This window comes from Cervus canadensis, chromosome 15, assembly GCF_019320065.1.
Source record: "Cervus canadensis isolate Bull #8, Minnesota chromosome 15, ASM1932006v1, whole genome shotgun sequence".
Classification (NCBI taxonomy): domain Eukaryota; kingdom Metazoa; phylum Chordata; class Mammalia; order Artiodactyla; family Cervidae; genus Cervus; species Cervus canadensis.
This window is the reverse complement of record NC_057400.1, coordinates 15,885,045-15,902,128: the sequence shown is the minus strand read 5'-3', so window position 1 is coordinate 15,902,128 and position 17,084 is coordinate 15,885,045. Positions and strand designations below refer to the sequence as shown.

Here is a 17,084-nt window from a genome sequence, read left to right as displayed (position 1 = left end):
ACTACTGTGCAAAAAAGAGTTAACAGCCCTGTGACTGCTATCCTCAGAAAGGCCTACTTACAAGGCTGACCTTTGGCTGGTATTTGGGTTTGGCTACTTGGATTTGGGGAGAGGTCACATCATTTATCCTAATTGATAAAGACTTATTGTGCATAAATTGTACAAACAAAGTGGTTTAAACAGCAGGTTTACCTGCTTTCCTTCTAGGAGTCTAAAATTTTCTTATGTCACAGTCAGACGGTATCTCCGTGACATGTCACTAGTTAAAAATCTGAGACAGCTGAGCTTCTAACAAGTTAGCTTTTAACAAGTTTCTCTGATAGACAACATTTCGTATGTACTGTCACAACTTGTTGCTAAGGGAATTCACTATACCCTGTGTGACTCCATTAGGAAAGGACTCTTAAACACTTGCCCTTCCTCCAAACTTTGCCTCAGGCACTTTTCCCCTTTGCTGATTTTGCTTTGCATTCTGTCACTGTAAGAAATCCTAGCATTAAGAGCAACTATCAATACATGCTGAGTCCTGTGTGAATTCCGAGCAAATCATCTATCTTGCAGGCATTCTGGGGGCCACCCTGATATACATTCTAAAAGTTATCTGTGTAAAGTGTATACTTACCATCTTACCAGGCAATGTGCTCTGGGAGGAAAGTCATTATTCATACACAGCAAGTCTTGCATAGATTGTGGAATAACATCTACGGAAACATTTGATAATGAACAAGTAAGTACATTCATTCTAAGGCAGTATTTCATCATATAATTTAAAGACATCATTCTATAACACATCTTACTAGTCCATATAGTTTTGCCATTGCTTCAGGATTTACATCTAGGGCTAAAGTTAAACTTTGGAAGGAGACCGATGTCTCTCTCTCACTCTCTCTTTTCTTAAAAAGAAAAAAAAACAAAGAAGCCAGTCTATTAAAAAATATATATATATATATATCATTCCCATGTTTATAGTATTTTCCATTCTTCTAAATCATTACTCAAACAATTCTTCATTCCTTACTAGAAAGCCTTGGTTTTTTTGTTCTTCTTGGCATGCCCTCGTCTTTACTTTTCTTCAGAATTTATATATAGAGTCTGTCAATTCTATATCACCTCCCATAGCTAACCTTTTTTTTCATCTCTAGCCATCTTAAATATTCTTGTAAAACCACTAAGCAGCTTCTCCTTTATAACCCATATATCTGGAAGTACTTGCATTACAATCCATAATAAGATACTAACATTAGTGATCATTATTTATACTTGAAAATACACCATAAGTTCAAAGCACAAAAAAATGTTTATAAAAATACTTCCTTTTGCTATACAGCTATACTTGCTTAGCAAATTTATATTTTGTTAATCTGTAAAAAGAATAAATAGGAGAATACTGACTTGATGCTCTACTTAACTAAAGCAATAAGCAACTCAAATAATCAGTACTCAAATCTTCTGACCTCTGATAATATAATTTTAAATGTGTATCTTCAAATTAACTGGGCTGATGATTTGCTTCTAACTTCTACCATTAGTTACAGCTTCAATCACAACCAAATTAAAACTGCCAAATACTTACACATATGCAGTAACAATGCCTTAACTATCTTAAATTCATTAATTATCTCTCATCATTCCAGTCTCCTCTATCTCAGAAACACTGATTCTAAGCCTCCTTATTACAATAGCTTTTCCCTGATGTATGTTTTCTCTACAAATTAACAACACCCAAGATTTATATACCTTGAACAGTTTCCGCCATTAATCAGCAGAATGTTGGACCCAGAAATCGCTAGGCTATTATTAGGCTTCTACCAGCTGTGTATATTTCCCTCTTTCCCTTATTCCTAAAGTATACATTCTCATATTCTGGTTTATTTTGTTGTATAATTGTCCTATCCAAGTGTATACATGGTCAAATTATCTATCCTAGTCTATGAATCTAAATGCAGATGCTATCTAATTGTTTTGTGAAAATAATATATATAATAGAAAAGGTAATATAATTTTATTCCTATGTAAGAAAAGGTACAAAATATTTCAGGCCTACACTTAGAAATAATAATGTGTTTTGACCATCAAAAATTGAACACTAACTGTGCATAGTTATTTTCTGAGTGAATGAAAAAGAATATTGACCAGATTCAAAATTCACACTTTTTAATACCTTGCTCACTCACTATTTTATACTAGCAGATCTCAGAACAAAGATTTGGATAGTGACCTATTAACAACTGTAAACACCATCTAACATGGGGCCAAGTACTAAAACAGGTACTTTATTTCAATAGGAAATGCAAAATTTAATAAAATTAAAATATTAACTCAGAATTAGAAATTACTGTATTTCAAGTTAGTAATAAATTATGAGATTATTCTATTAAAAAAAGACTATTTAAAAAAAAAAGACTATTTTAACATGGATCCTTCTCTTAAAATACCTGGTAGTATATGTGTGACAAATTGGGAGAGTATGACTGACATATATTCGCTACCATGTGTAGAACAGCTAGTGGGAAGCTGCTATATAGCACAGGGAGCTCAGCTCCATGCTGTGATGGTCTAGGGGGTGGGATGGCAGTGGGAGGTTCGAGAGGGAAGGGATGTATGTATACATGTAGCTGATTCACTTTGTTGTGCAGCATAAACTAACACAACATTGTAAAGCAATTATACATCAATAAAAATATAAATAAATAAAATGATAGCTAATATAAATTAAAATTACCTTTGCGACTTTGTAGGGGGGAAGAAATAATACTCTCAGAATCCTTTATTAAGCTGCAAAGGATGTTTGCTAGCTTGAATACTAATTGCAATGCTTATATAAGAGGCTGATAACATTAGTAATGATGAGATACACACTTACTACAGTATCTTATTAAATCTTCCCACTTACCCTCCAGGTAGTATTACTTCATTTTACAAATGAGATCAGTCAAGCTTAGAAAGGTCAAGTAATAGTCAGTAGAGAAACCAGAATTTTAATCCACTTGATCTGTCTCCAAAGCCTGGGGCATACACAAAGCCAACACTGACTAATCAATAAACAACTTTCAAAAATTCTTCAAAGCCCAGCTTAGTTACTTAATTCTCCGTAACATCTTCTCTGATCTCCCTGGATTAAAACTGATCTTTTCTCCTCTGAACTCCAGTAAAACTTTGTGCTTTGGGATAGCATTTATCACTTTTTGCCTCTTATTATTCTTACTTACCTATAGACTTTATCTCCCCTACTGAAATGTACATTTTTCTCAATTGGACTTAGCACAGAACCTAGCACATGTTTGGTTGGTCATGTCCAACTCTTGCGACCCCCATGGACTGTAGCCCACCAGGCTCCTCTCTGTCCATGGGATTCTCCAGGCAAGAATACTGGAGTGGGTTGCCATTCCCTTCTCCAAGGGATCTTCCCAACCCAGGAACTGAACCTAGATCTCCTGCATTGCAGGTAGTTGATTTACCAACTGAGCTATGAGGAAAGCCCTAGCACATGTTAGGCACTCTACAAATAAATGATTTAACTAATTTAAAAATGAATGATGCTGTGATAATTACTCTGCAAAAATCATACTCTATTTCAGGTGTGGTGAAACAACTGTGCATATGTAAAACATCTCCAGAGAATAATAGTAAATAGTAAATAGTAAAAACTTACCTTCTGGTACTTCATCCTTTCCTTCTTTATCAGTGGATTCTTGTACAAGATAATGATGAGTGACCGAAAACTTGAAGTCTGCAAAGGAAATCTCATCGGATTTCTCTTCCCATGTCCCAGAAGTAAACACACCCTGCGTTTCACAGAAAAACAAAAAAGGAAAAAACAACCGCCTTAACATATTCAATAGTTACCATTAGTTTTTTCACCACAGATCTTTTTTCCCTTTTTCTGCCCCTTAATCTAAAAGCTTCATCCTATATTTATCCTCCTCAAAAGGGAAAAGGGAAAACATACAAGTGAATAAACCAAGAGGAAGTTATTTATAAGTGATTTATCACAGTGATCCTTTAAAAAGAAAATTTCCCTAGAAAATTAACTATCAAGTGACTAACAAAACTGTAGTTTTCAAGTAATCAAGTAATTTTGGTAAGATGAGTCTCTATATAAAATAATGAATATATAGTAAATCCCATGCCTCTTCACACACACACACAAAAAAACCCAACTCTCTCTACCAACAGCAGAATCTGAGTACCTTTTAACAGAAAATGGTTAAATTTTATAAATTTTAAAAATTAGAAAAAATACATGACAATGAAATATTTATTATAAAAATCTCAAATCTAATAACATCACTATGTATTCCACAGCATTGTTGGAGATCAGAAATTGCTTCAGAAACAAGCAAATTTGTAAGATCAATTTAAGTGGCATGACATCTGTAGCATTTATTTGCTGAACAGGTTCTGTGAGTTTCTTTATTGAGCTCTGGCATTCAAATATTTTCATTTAAGTATCAACTTGATTGGAAAACATTTTAATTAAAAGTTTCAAACAGCCCCCTTAATTACATAAAATAATCATAAAAAAGGATTTTTCCCACAAAGCTTCCAGTCTCCCATTGCTGTTATTTCCACTGGGGAAGTCTATAGTCATTACAGCACAGCACCACCAAGAGGCAGAAATACCAACTCAGCAACTTCCAAGTACAGAGAGCCCCAAACTAGATAAGAAAAGGTGAGGAATGATTCTGTGAGTCACTGAGTTCTTAAAAGTGTAGTTTGGACTGTACCTATCATATAACATCTGGCAATTTTATGTATTCTTGGAAAGGTATGTAAAATTCTGAATCTTTTTGGGAGGAGAATAACCACCGTGTAACCTGCATATCACAGAAAACTAACCAAACTGATCACATGGATCACAGCCTTGTCTAATTCAATGAACTATGAGCCATGCCATGTAGGGCCACCCAAGACGGATGGGTGATAGTGAAGAGTTCTGACAAAACGTGGTCCACTGAAGAAGGGAATGGCAAACCATTTCAGTATTCTTGACTTGAGAACCCCATGAACAGTATGGCAGAAAATGAAGACGAAATAAAGAGCCTCTTGATGAAGGTGAGAGAGGAGAGTGAAAAAGTTAGCTTAAAACTCAACATTCAAAAAACTAAGATCATCACATCCAGTCCCATTACTTCATGGCAAATAGATGGGGAAACAGTGACAGACTTTATTTTCTTGGGCTCCAAAATCACTGCAGAGGGTGACTGCAGCCATGAAATTAAAAGACGCACACTCCTTGAAAGGAAAGCTATGACCAACCTAGACAGCATATTAAAAAGCAGAGACATTACTTTGCCAAAAGAGGTCCGTATAGTCAAAGCTATGGTTTTTCTAGTAGTCATGTATGGTTGTGAGAGTTGGACTATAAAGAAAGCTGAGAGCCAAAGAATTGATGCTTTTGAACTGTGGTGTTGGAGAAGACTCTTGAGAGTCCCTTGAACTGCAAGGAGATCAAACCAGTCCATCCTAAAGGAAATCAATCCTGAATATTCATTTGAAGGACTGATGCTGAAGCTGAAACTCCAATACTTTGGCCAGCTGATGGAAGAGCCAACTCATTAGAAAAGACCCTTATGCTGGGAAAGACTGAAGGCAGGAGAAGGGGATGACAGAGGAGGAGATGGGTGGATGGCATCACCAACTCAATGGACATGAGTTTGAGCAAGCTCCAGGAGTTGGTGAAAGACAGGGAAGCCTGGTGTGCTGCAGTCCATGGGGTTGCAAAGAGTCAGACACAACTGAGTGACTGAACAATAACATACTACATATCAAAAACTATTATTTTTTTTAATATGTTAGGTTTCTTTAAACTGAGGTTAACCTGTGTTAAATTAAGATACCTAGAACCTGAACCAAAAGTCTCAAACTGCAATAAGCAGTTATGATACACATAAGAACTTGGTTTGCTAGGAAGAAAGCACACTATAAAGCAGTGCAATCTAAAACTAAGGTAGGGGGAGAAGTCCAGAAAATGAGAGATAAGTCCCATTTCAAGCTTGTAAAAAAGCTGAAAAAAAATATTTTTGGTTTTTTTTTTTTTAATTGAAACGTACTTGGTTTACAATGTGTTAGCCTCTGATGTATAGCAAAGTGATTCAGTTATACACTCTTTTTCATACTCTATTCCATTATGGTTTATTACAGGATATTGAATACAGTTCCCTGTGCTATACAATAGGACCTTGCTGTTTACCCATTCTATATATAATAGCTTGTATCTGCTAGTCCCACACTCCCAACCAACCCTCCTTTACCTCCCCTCCCCCTTGGCAACCACAAGTCCGTTTTCTATGACTTTGAGACTGTTTCTGTTTCATATGTGTCATATTTTAGACTCCATATATAAGTGATATCATATGGTATTTGCCTTTCTCTTTCTGATTTGCTTCACCTAGTATGATAATCTCTAGATCCATCCATGTTGCTACAAATGACATTATGAAATATTCTTTTAAAATGAGAAAGAAGTGGACTTGCCTGGTGGTCCAGTGGTTAAGACTTGGCAATTTCCACAGCAGAGGGCATATGTTCAATCCCTGGTCAGGGAACTAAGACCTTGCATGCCTCATAGCACAGCCAAAACAATTTTTTGTATTAAATAAGTAAAATAAAAATTTTAAAAGAAAATATGTTTATTTTAAAAAACTAAGTTTTTTAAAAAATGATACAAATAAACATCATTTGATCCTACTCCTGCATTCTAGGTACCATGACTGTCAACCTTACCAAACAGCTATCTCAAGATGGATTTGGTTGTATTCGACATAGAGGACATCCAGATTCTGTATGCAGAACAAACTTAAGATAATTTAGCTTGATTGAAAAATAACACTCCAACCTCCCTCTTTCAATTCCATTATGATACAGTCACTTGTAAAGAGTATATTTACTATTAGAACCGAAAGGTCAACTTTTAGTTCAGAATTAATCTAATAATTCAAATATAACTTCTGATGGCCCTACTCAGACAATAAAAAGAAATAAGTACACAGACTGGAAAGAAATAAAACCATCTTCTTTCACCAATGGCCTGATTATGTACATAATATGTGCAAAGAAATCTACAAAGTACTAAAACTAATACACACACACACACACACACACACACCCAAGCAAACACTTGGGAAATGAGTATTTTTTAAAATATTTTTTAATATTTTAAAATTAAAAAAAATTTTTTATATCACTTATGACATCAAAAAAATCAAATATCTATGGCAGAGACTCAATGAAAGACAAACAAGAACTCTACCTAAAAATACCTCAAAGTATTGCTAAAAAGATATTAAAGACCTAAACAGAGATACCATGTACATAGACTGGAAAACACAACACCATTAAGATGTCAATACTAATCAAATCCAATCAAATCCTAATCAATATCCCAGCAGGCATTTTGTAAAGACTAACAAGCTGATTCTAAAACTAATATGAAAATCCAAAGAACCTGGAGTAGCTAAAATAATTTTGATGAAAAAGTATACTATCTGATTTTAAGATTTACCTTGCTATAGCACTTAAGACAGTACAGTACTGGCATAAAGACAAATAGATCAATGAAATGTAACAGATAATCTAGAAATATATTCACACTTATACATCATTTTACAACAAACCACTACAATTCAGGTAGGGAAAGGATGGTCTTTTCAACAAATGAGTCTGAAATAATTAAATATTTATATAAAAGAGAACACAACCTTTGTGTTGTGAAGGAATACCTTCACAACCTTGAAATAGGCAAAGATTCATTTGACAGGACACAAAGGTTACTAAACAATAAGATCAAAACTGAAGAAATAAACTCCACTAAAATCAACATACTTATCAAAAGACACAATTAAGGAAATGATTAGGGAAGCCATTGGCTAGTGGAAAGACTCAAAATATTTATCTGACAAGAGTCACAACCAGGATACATGAGGATAATTTTTAAAACTAAACAATCCAATTTTTTTAAATGAGCAAAATACTTGACAGGCACTTCCCAAAAGAAGCTACGAATGACTAATAGTTAACTGTGATGAATTATGAGATTATACTGAATATCAGCAGTCATCAGTGAACGGCAAATTAAGATCACAATGAGATACCACTTCATACCCAATAGGATGACTAAAAATGAAAATCTGACAATGCCAATTGTCAGAATGTAAAGCAACTTGAAATTTCACACACTGCTAAGAATATGATACAACCTTGTACTTTAGAATAGTCTGACAGTTTCTAAAAAAACTGAACACAAGACCCAGCAGTTCTGCTAAGAATATAATCAAGAAAAAAATCAAAGTATAAGTTTACCAAATCGTCCCCAGCAGCTTTATTACTATAAAAAAAAAAAGAGACAATTTAAGTGTCTATTAATAAGAAAATGGATAAACATCCTGTGGTACAATCATGCAAAGAATGGCATGTGTAATATGGACAAATTTTAAAAACATGTTGAGCAAAAACTCAGACACAAGGAATGCATAGTGTATGATTTCACTTATATGAAACTCAAGAATGGATATAACTAATATATAGTGAAAAAAATAAGAACTTATGAGGGCTTCCCTGGTGGCTCAGTAGTAAAGAATCTGCCTGCGAATGCAGGAGACACAGGTTCAACCCCTGGTCCAGTAAGATCCCACATGCCTTGGAGTAACTGAGTTTGTGTGCTAGAGCCCAGGAGCCACAACTACTGAGCCCATCTGCCATGACTACTGAAACCCATACCTAGAACTCGTGCTCTATAGCAAGAGAAGCCACTGAAATGACAAGTCCAAGTACTGCAACTAGAGAGCAGCCCCACTCACCACAACTAGAGAAAAGTCCGTGCAGCAACAAAGACCAAGCACAGCCCAAAATAAACAAATTATACTAAAAAAAAACAAACAAACCGATAGCTGCTTATGGGATTAACCAAAGAGAAAAACAAGGAATATTTCTGGGATGATGAAAATGTCCTATATTTTTAGTTTAGATGGCAGTAACATGGGAAGATACATTTGTGAAGATAAACTGTCAACTTGAGTTTTATACATTTTACTGTGAGTAAACTATTACTCAACAAAGAAAAAATATCACAAGGATAATCCTTTAAAAAGAGATGAGATATGGGGGAATATTAAAAGTTCTGAGGAAAATGTGGCAGAGAGAGGAAGATGTTCTTTTCCCAAAAGAAAATAGCAATTACATAAGAACAACGTACTAAACATCAGCATAACGTGGGCCCAACAATCCTTTCCACTAATCTTTCAACTTACTCAATAAATTTTAGGTAAGAAATACTCTCTGCCAGAACTTTGTAGGGCCTGAGGCCTCAGCAAAGTGAAGATCACTCTCTTTAGTTGAAAGTGACACTGTCAGTCGTTTGAAGTTAAAGTCGCTCAGTAGTGTCCGACTGTTTATGACCTCATGGACTATACAGTCCATGGAATTCTCCAGGCCAGAATACTGGAGTGGGTAGCCGTTTCCTTCTCCAAGGGATCTTCCCAGAAATTGAACTGGGGTCTCCAGCACTGCAGGCAGATTATTTACCACCTGAATTACCATGGAAGCCCTGTTAGTCATTTAGCTGTGCCCGACTCTTTGCGATCCCATCAACTGCAGCCCACCAGGCTGCCACTATGGAGAACAGTGTGGAGATTCCTTAAAAAACTGGAACTAGAACGGCCATATGGCTCCCGCACGATGGGGTGCTCTTCTCTTTGCGTCTTTGGATCGACATCCCCTCACGCTCGAAGATGGATTTTCCTGCTATGATCTAAATAAGTAGAGCTGTAACACTGAACTGTAACACTGATTTATTTAAGAGTTATAACACGGTCTGTCCTCCAAGAGCTGTGACCCACTGAGGGGGCTTTAATGTCCGTCACTCCACATTTTTGTTGTGACGAGACAAAGAACCGAGAAGCATACACTCGCCTGACATCTATGGTGCCGTGACTCGGGTTTAACCTGGCTGAAACAACCTCCACACGGAAGAAGCCAAGCGCAGCAGGAGCCCAACTCACCAAAGCTCCCGCGGTAGAAGCAGAACACGAAGAAAGCCCCGCGCAGGGGAAGGCCCATCGTGCTGGAAACCGGGGCAGCGAAAAACAAACTCAGCAGAAAGCCCAGGCGGCTCAGTCTCAGATTCCAGAAGACCTCCGGTTAAGGTCAACAAGCTACAACATGCAGTGCCAGTTCAACAAAGATACAAAACTACAGCTGACCACCGAAAACATCACTCACCCTTAGATGGACACCGCTATAAGGACTCTGAGGCTTGAGACTAGCAAGAGGGGGAGGTCCAATACCCCTCGCCGTCCCAGTTCAGCAGGAAGTAGCCAGAAAGACCTCGACACCCAAAGGGGGAATGTTAGGTAGTTAGAATAGGGAAAAGGAGTCAAAATTGGCGGTGGCTAAAAGACAAGGAAGGGAAAAGCCCGCAAAAATAGAACAGAGGAAGGTCAAAGGAAGGTCCAAGGACCGGAGTGAGGACTTCAGGGAGAACAGCGCTCCTGCCTAAGCCCTTTGCATAGGACAGGCCCAGGGGGGAGAAAAAAGACATAAAAAAAGAGCCAAAGCGCGCTCTCTCTCTCACTCCCGCACGATGGGGTGCTCTTCTCTTTGCGTCTTTGGATCGACGTGCCCTCACACTTCGAAGATGGATTTTCCTGCTATTATCTAAATAAAATAGAGCTGTAACACTGAAAAAAAAAAAAAAGAACTGCCATATGACCCAGCAATCCCACTGCTGGGCATACACACTGAGGAAACCAGATCTGAAAGAGACACGTGTACCCCAATGTTCATCGCAGCACTGTTTATATAATAGCCAGGACATGGAAGCAACCTAAACGCCCACGAGCAGACGAATGGATAAGAAAGCTATGGTACATATACACAATGGAATATTACTCAGCCATTAAAAAGAATTCATTTGAATCAGTTCTAATGAGACGGATAAAACTGGAGCCCATTATACAGAGTGAAGTAAGCCAGAAAGATAAAGACCAATACAGTATACTAATGCATATATATGGAATTTAGAGAGATGGTAACAATAACCCTATATGCAAGACAGAAAAAGAGACACAGATGTATAGAACAGACTTTTGAACTCTATGGGAGAAGGCGAGGGTGGGATGATCTGAGAGAATAGCATCAAAACATGTATATTATCAAGTGTGAAACAGATCGCCAGTCCAGGCTGGACGCATGAGATCAGTGCTCAGGGCTGGTGCACTAGGATGACCCAGAGGGATAGGATGGGAAGGGAGGTGGGAAGGGGGTTCAAGATGGGGAACACATGTAAATCCATGGCTGACTCATGTCTATGTATGGCAAAAACCACTACAATATTGTAAAGTAATTAGCCTCCAACTAATAAAAAAAAATGAAAAAAAAAAAAAAGAAAATTTTGGAAGAGAAAAATAATGGGAGCATATTTTTGTCCCACCAGAATATACAATAAATATACAATAATTAAAATAAAATAGCATATTTATAAGAATACAAAGTATTCATATTCTAGAAACAAACCCAAGTATGTATAGAACTCAATATATGGTAAAGAGAGCATAATCAATAATTCAGAAAATGTTGGCTATCCAACAGAATAAAAAAGATCACTGCCTCATTTCATTCACAAAAATTAATTTTAAGTAGTTATCTGAATGTTAAAAAAATCTTTCTTTAGAAGAACTAAAAATACTGAAAAACAGAGAAGGTTCTCAGGGTCCAACAGAAGTCCTCAGACCACATCATGAGAATTTCTGACCTAAAGGACAGACTAATTTGTGCACAACCAGGGGTAAACCCCAAACTTTGCAAATAAACTCTGTCCCAAATCTTGGCTATTAAACCATGCATGTGCAATAGAAACTCCAGGGTACACTAACAAAGAAGAAACTTCAAAGAAAAGATTTCAGCTGCTGTCACCAACAAAGAGAGAATGGAATTTTACTCCAATTAGGCAAATTGTGTGCTAAAACAAAAAAAAATGTTCTTCAGAAAACACAACAGAATCTAGTCCATACATTCACTCAAAATACAAGTATAAAGTTAAGAAATTATTGGATACACACCCCTCCCCCAAAAAAGGCTTTCCAGGTGGCACCTGGAAAGTGGTTGGTAAAGAATTCATTGCCAATGCAGGAGATACAAGAGATGTGGGTCAATCCTTAGTTCAGGAAGATCCCCAGAGTAGGAAATAGCACCCCACTCCAGTATTCTTGTCTGGAAAATTTCATGGGCAGAAGGGGCCTGAAGAGCTACAATCCATGAGGTCACAAAGACTGAGCAACTGAGTGCACACAAAAAAACACAAAACAAATTTAAAAAACCATGAAAATGTGACATGTACTCAAGAGAACACAGTGAACAAATTCAACCTCAAGACCTAGATGTCACAATTGGAGGCCTAAAGGGCAGTATTTCCAAAACGACTTTAGAGATAAGCACTCACAGAGAATTAGAAATCATAAAAGGAACCAAAAATTTCTAGTCATAAAACTACAATAACTGAATTGGAAAATACTCTACGTGGGTTTACCAGCAAACTGGAGACAGCAGAGATAAATTCTAAGAAATTATATGAGAGAAAAAAAAGACTGAGTATAGTAGAGCCTCAGAGACATGTGGGGCAGTATCAAGAAGTCAAATATTATTTAAATTACAGAAGAAGAGAATAGGACAGAAATATATTTAAAAAATAATGGCAAATGGGACTTCCTTGGTGGTCCAACAGTTAAGACTCAGCACTACCACTGCAAGGGGCACAAGTATGATCCCTGATTAGGGAACTAAAGTCCCAAAGGCTGTACCCTGTAGCCAAAGAGTAAAAAAGAAATTAATAATAATGCCCAAAATTTCCCCAATTTGGTGAAAAACAAAAGTTGACATATGCCATATTAATAAAACTAAAGAGGAAAAACACAAACAAAATACATCTATGAACATTCATAGACAACTTAAAAAGATAAAGAAAAAAATCTTGAACGTAGCCAGAGAAAAGAACACCAAGCTAGAACAAAAATGAGTGTCACCTAATTTCTCATCAAAAATTATAGAGAAGAGAAAACAACAGAACCACATCTTTAAAGAAATGGAGGGGAAATTTTTCAAGCCAAAATTCTTCAGCAAGACTATTCTTCATAAACCAAGTAAACGGGCTTCCCTGGTGGCTCAGTGGTAAAGAATCTGCCTGCTAACGCAGGAGACATGGGTTCGATCCTTGATCCAGGAGGATCCCACATTGCTGTGGAGCAGCAGAGCCTGTAAGCCACAACTATTGAGCCTGTGCTCCAGAGCCTGGGAGCTGCAACTACTGAAGCCTGAGCCCCCTAGAGCCCATGCTCCACAGCAATGAGAAGCCCTCGCACCACAACCAGAGTAGCCCCTTCTTGCCACAACTAGATAAAAGCCAGCACAGCCAATAAATAAATTTAAAAAAAATTTTTTTAAATAAAGTTACATTTAAAGAAAAATAGTAGCTTTAGCCAGCCAGTATGGCAATTCAAAAAATTAAAAAACAATTAGCATATGATGGAAATATTGCACTTCTGGGTATATATTTAAGAGTTGAAAGGAACTCAGGTATCTGCACATGCATGTTCACAACAGCATTATTCACAAAAGCCAGAAAGTGGAAATACACCCCTACATAGAAACAAGTTCTGTTCTGAGAGTGAGTTTGAGAGTCCAATTTGTTCATAAGTCCAAGAAAGTTAGCCTAAGTACCTAACTAACACAATCAGCTACGTAAAATTGTACCAAGTTTATAATACTTTTCACACAAATAATACATAAAAAACAAACACAAAAAATAAAACAGAGGCTTCTCTGGTGGCTCAGTGGTAATGAATTCACTTGGCAATGCAGGGGTCATGAGTTTGATCCCTGATTCAGGAGGACACCCATGCTGCGCTCACGTGCCACAACTACGAACCTATGCTCTAGAGCCCGGGAGGCGCGATAACTGAGCCCACGTGCCACAACTACTGAAGCCTGTGCACCCTAAAGCCTGTGCTCTGCAACAAGGGATGCCACTACAATGAGAAGCCCGCTCACCACAACCAGAGAAGAGCCCACACAGCAACAAAGACCCAGTGCAACCAAAATAATAGAATATTAAAAAAAAAACATGTTTAATCTTACAGTATAGCACCTCGAAAGGTACACTAGCACAGTATGACAGCTGGCATACAGGGGCTGGCACTGAGTGAACAGACAAGAAGAGTTACTGACTGGAAGAGAGAGACGGTGGGAGATGGCAGAGCTGAAGGACTGACAGCAACAGGAGCAGCGGGCAAGCTGCAATTTCATTCATGCCTTACATGATTAGACACGTGAATCCACATTCACATCTTTGAAAGTTCGCAACTTGAAGGTCTGTATGTAAGGGACTTACTGTAACTCAAGTGTCCATTGATAGATAAACAGATAAGCAAAATGTGTTGTGTATGTGTATAAATACATACACACACAATGGAGTATTATTCTGTCTTAAAAAGGAATGACATTCTGACAAATTCTACCACATGGATGAATCCTGAATTTATTAAGTATTAGAGATGAAAAACAAGCTACACACAAAAGGACAAATACTATAGAATTCTATTTATATGAGGGAGCTAAATAAGTGAATTTGCAGAAAATGAACAGTGGTTACCAAAAGTTTCAGACTAGGGGCAGTGAAATAGTTCAGTCTGGGTTGATGGAAACTTGAACAATGTAAAAATACTTAAAGCCACTGAATTTTATACTTGAAAATGTTTAAAATGGTAAACCTTATGTACAAATTGTCCTTGACTTACATTGGGGTTATTATGGCCCAATAAATCCTTTATAAATTGGAAATATCATTAAGTTCACATTAATATACCTTATCTATCAAATATTATACAGCTCAGCCTAAGCCTACCTTAAACATGCTCAGAACACTTACATTAGCCTACTTAGACAAAATCATCTAACAAAAAGCCTATTTTATGATATAATACTGAACATCTCACATAATTTGCTGAATACTTAAAGTGAAAAAAATAGTATATGGGTACAGAATGGTTTTAAGTGCATCACTTGCTTACCCTCATGATCAAATGGTTGACTGTGAGCTAGTTTGCTGCCCAGCATCATGAGAGTGTACTGTACCACAAGTACTAGGCTGGGAAAAGATCAAAATTCAAAGTACAATTTCCACTGAATGTGTCCAGTTTTTATACCAAACCCATCGAAAAACTTAAATCACCAAAAGTTGGAAACCATCTGAATATTTTACCACAATAAAAAAATAATCAACATAATTAACCACATTCAGAGAATAAAAAAGAAAAATCATATGATTATCTCAATAGATACAGAATAAGATCTGAATAAATTATGATTAAAAAAAAACTTCTAGCTAATTAAAACAATTTCCCTGGTGGGACTATAGACTCTAACAATGGATGGAGGTTCCTGACACTGTACAGGAGGCAGTGACCAAAATCATCCCCAAGAAAAAGAAAAGCAAAAAGGCAACATGGTTGTCTAAGGAGGCCTTAATAATAGTTGAGAAAAGAGGAGAAGCGAAAGGCAAAGGAGAAAAGGAAAGATATACCCATTTGAATTCAGAGTTCCAAAGAATAGCAAGGAGAGATAAGAAAGCCTTGCTCAGTGATCAATGAAAAGAAATAGAGGAAAACAACAGAATGGGAGAGACTAGAGATGTCTTCAAGAAAATTAGCGATACCAAGGGAATATTTCATGCAAAGATGGGCACAATAAAGGACAGAAATGGTATTGTCCTAACAGAAACAGAAGATATTAAGAAGAGGTGGCAAGAATACACAGAAAACTATACAAAAAAGACCTTCATGACCAAGATAATCATGATGGTGTGATAACTCACCTAGAGCCAGATATCCTGGAATGCAAAGTCAAGTGGGCCTTGGGAAACATCACTGCAAACAAAGCTAATGGAGATGATGGAATTCCAGCTGACCTATTTCAAATTTTAAAAGATGATGCTCAAGAGGCAAGTCAGGTGGTCTGGTATTCCCATCTCTTGAAGAATTATCCACTGTTTACTGTGATCCACACAGTCAGAGGCTTTGGCATAGTCAATAAAGCAGAAATAGATGTTTTTCTGGAACTCTCTTGCTTTTTCAATGATCCAACAGAAGTTGGCAATTTGATCTCTGGTTCTTCTGCCTTTTCTAAATCCAGCTTGAACATCTGGAAGTTCAAATTCCTTAAAAGATCAAATCCCTTATGACTTATACAATGGAAGTGAGAAACAGATTTAAGGGACTAGATCTGATAGACAGAGTGCCTGATGAACTATGGACGGAGGTTCGTGACATTGTACAAGAGACAGGAATCAAGACCATCCCCAAGAAAAAGAAATGCAAAATAGTAAAATGGCTGCCTGAGGAGGCCTTACAAGTAGCTGTGAAAAGAAGAGAAGTGAAAAGCAAAGGAGAAAAAGAAAGGTATACCCACTTGAATGCAGAGTTCCAAAGAATAGCAAGGAGAGAAGAGAAAGCCTTCCTCAGTGATTAATGCAAAGAAATAAGAGGAAAACAACAGAATAGGAAAAAACTAGAGATCTCTTCAAGAAAATTAGAGATACCAAAAGAACATTTCATGCAAAGATGGGCTCAATAAAGGACAGAAATGGTAGGGACCTAACAGAAGCAGAGGATACTAAGAAGAGGTGGCAAGAATACACAGAAGAACTGTACAAAAAAGATCTTCATGACCCAGATAATCACGATGGTGTGATCACTCACACTCACCTAGAGCCAGACATCCTGGAATGTGAAGTCAAGTGGGCATTAAGAAGCATCACTACGAACAAAGCTAGTGGAAGTGATGGAATTCCAGTTGAGCTACTTCAAATCCTGAAAGATGATGCTGTGAAAGTACTGCATTCAATATGTCAGCAAATTTGGAAAACTCAGCAGTGGCTACAGGACTGGAAAAGGTCAATTTTCATTCCAATTGCAAAGAAAGGCAATGCCAAAGGATGCTCACACTAAAACACAATTGCACTCATCTCACAGGCTAGTAAAGTAATGCCCAAAATTCTCCAAGCCAGGCTTCAACAGTACGTGAACCGTGAACTTCCA

The 17,084-nt window shown here is 37.1% G+C and overlaps 1 protein-coding gene across 2 annotated transcripts in view; it reads right to left on the bottom strand.

The window, feature by feature from the left end:
• The window catches only part of RAB3GAP1 (RAB3 GTPase activating protein catalytic subunit 1), a 96,383-nt gene that overhangs the window by 66,651 nt on the left and 12,648 nt on the right, over positions 1-17,084 (bottom strand). For both annotated transcript variants that reach the window (XM_043487601.1, XM_043487602.1), the window contains exons 4-5: positions 3,653-3,785; positions 623-701 (exon numbers count right to left, since the gene is read on the bottom strand). In XM_043487601.1, coding sequence (XP_043343536.1) covers positions 623-701; positions 3,653-3,785 — 212 coding nt within the window. The remainder of the gene's footprint in view (positions 1-622; positions 702-3,652; positions 3,786-17,084) is intronic.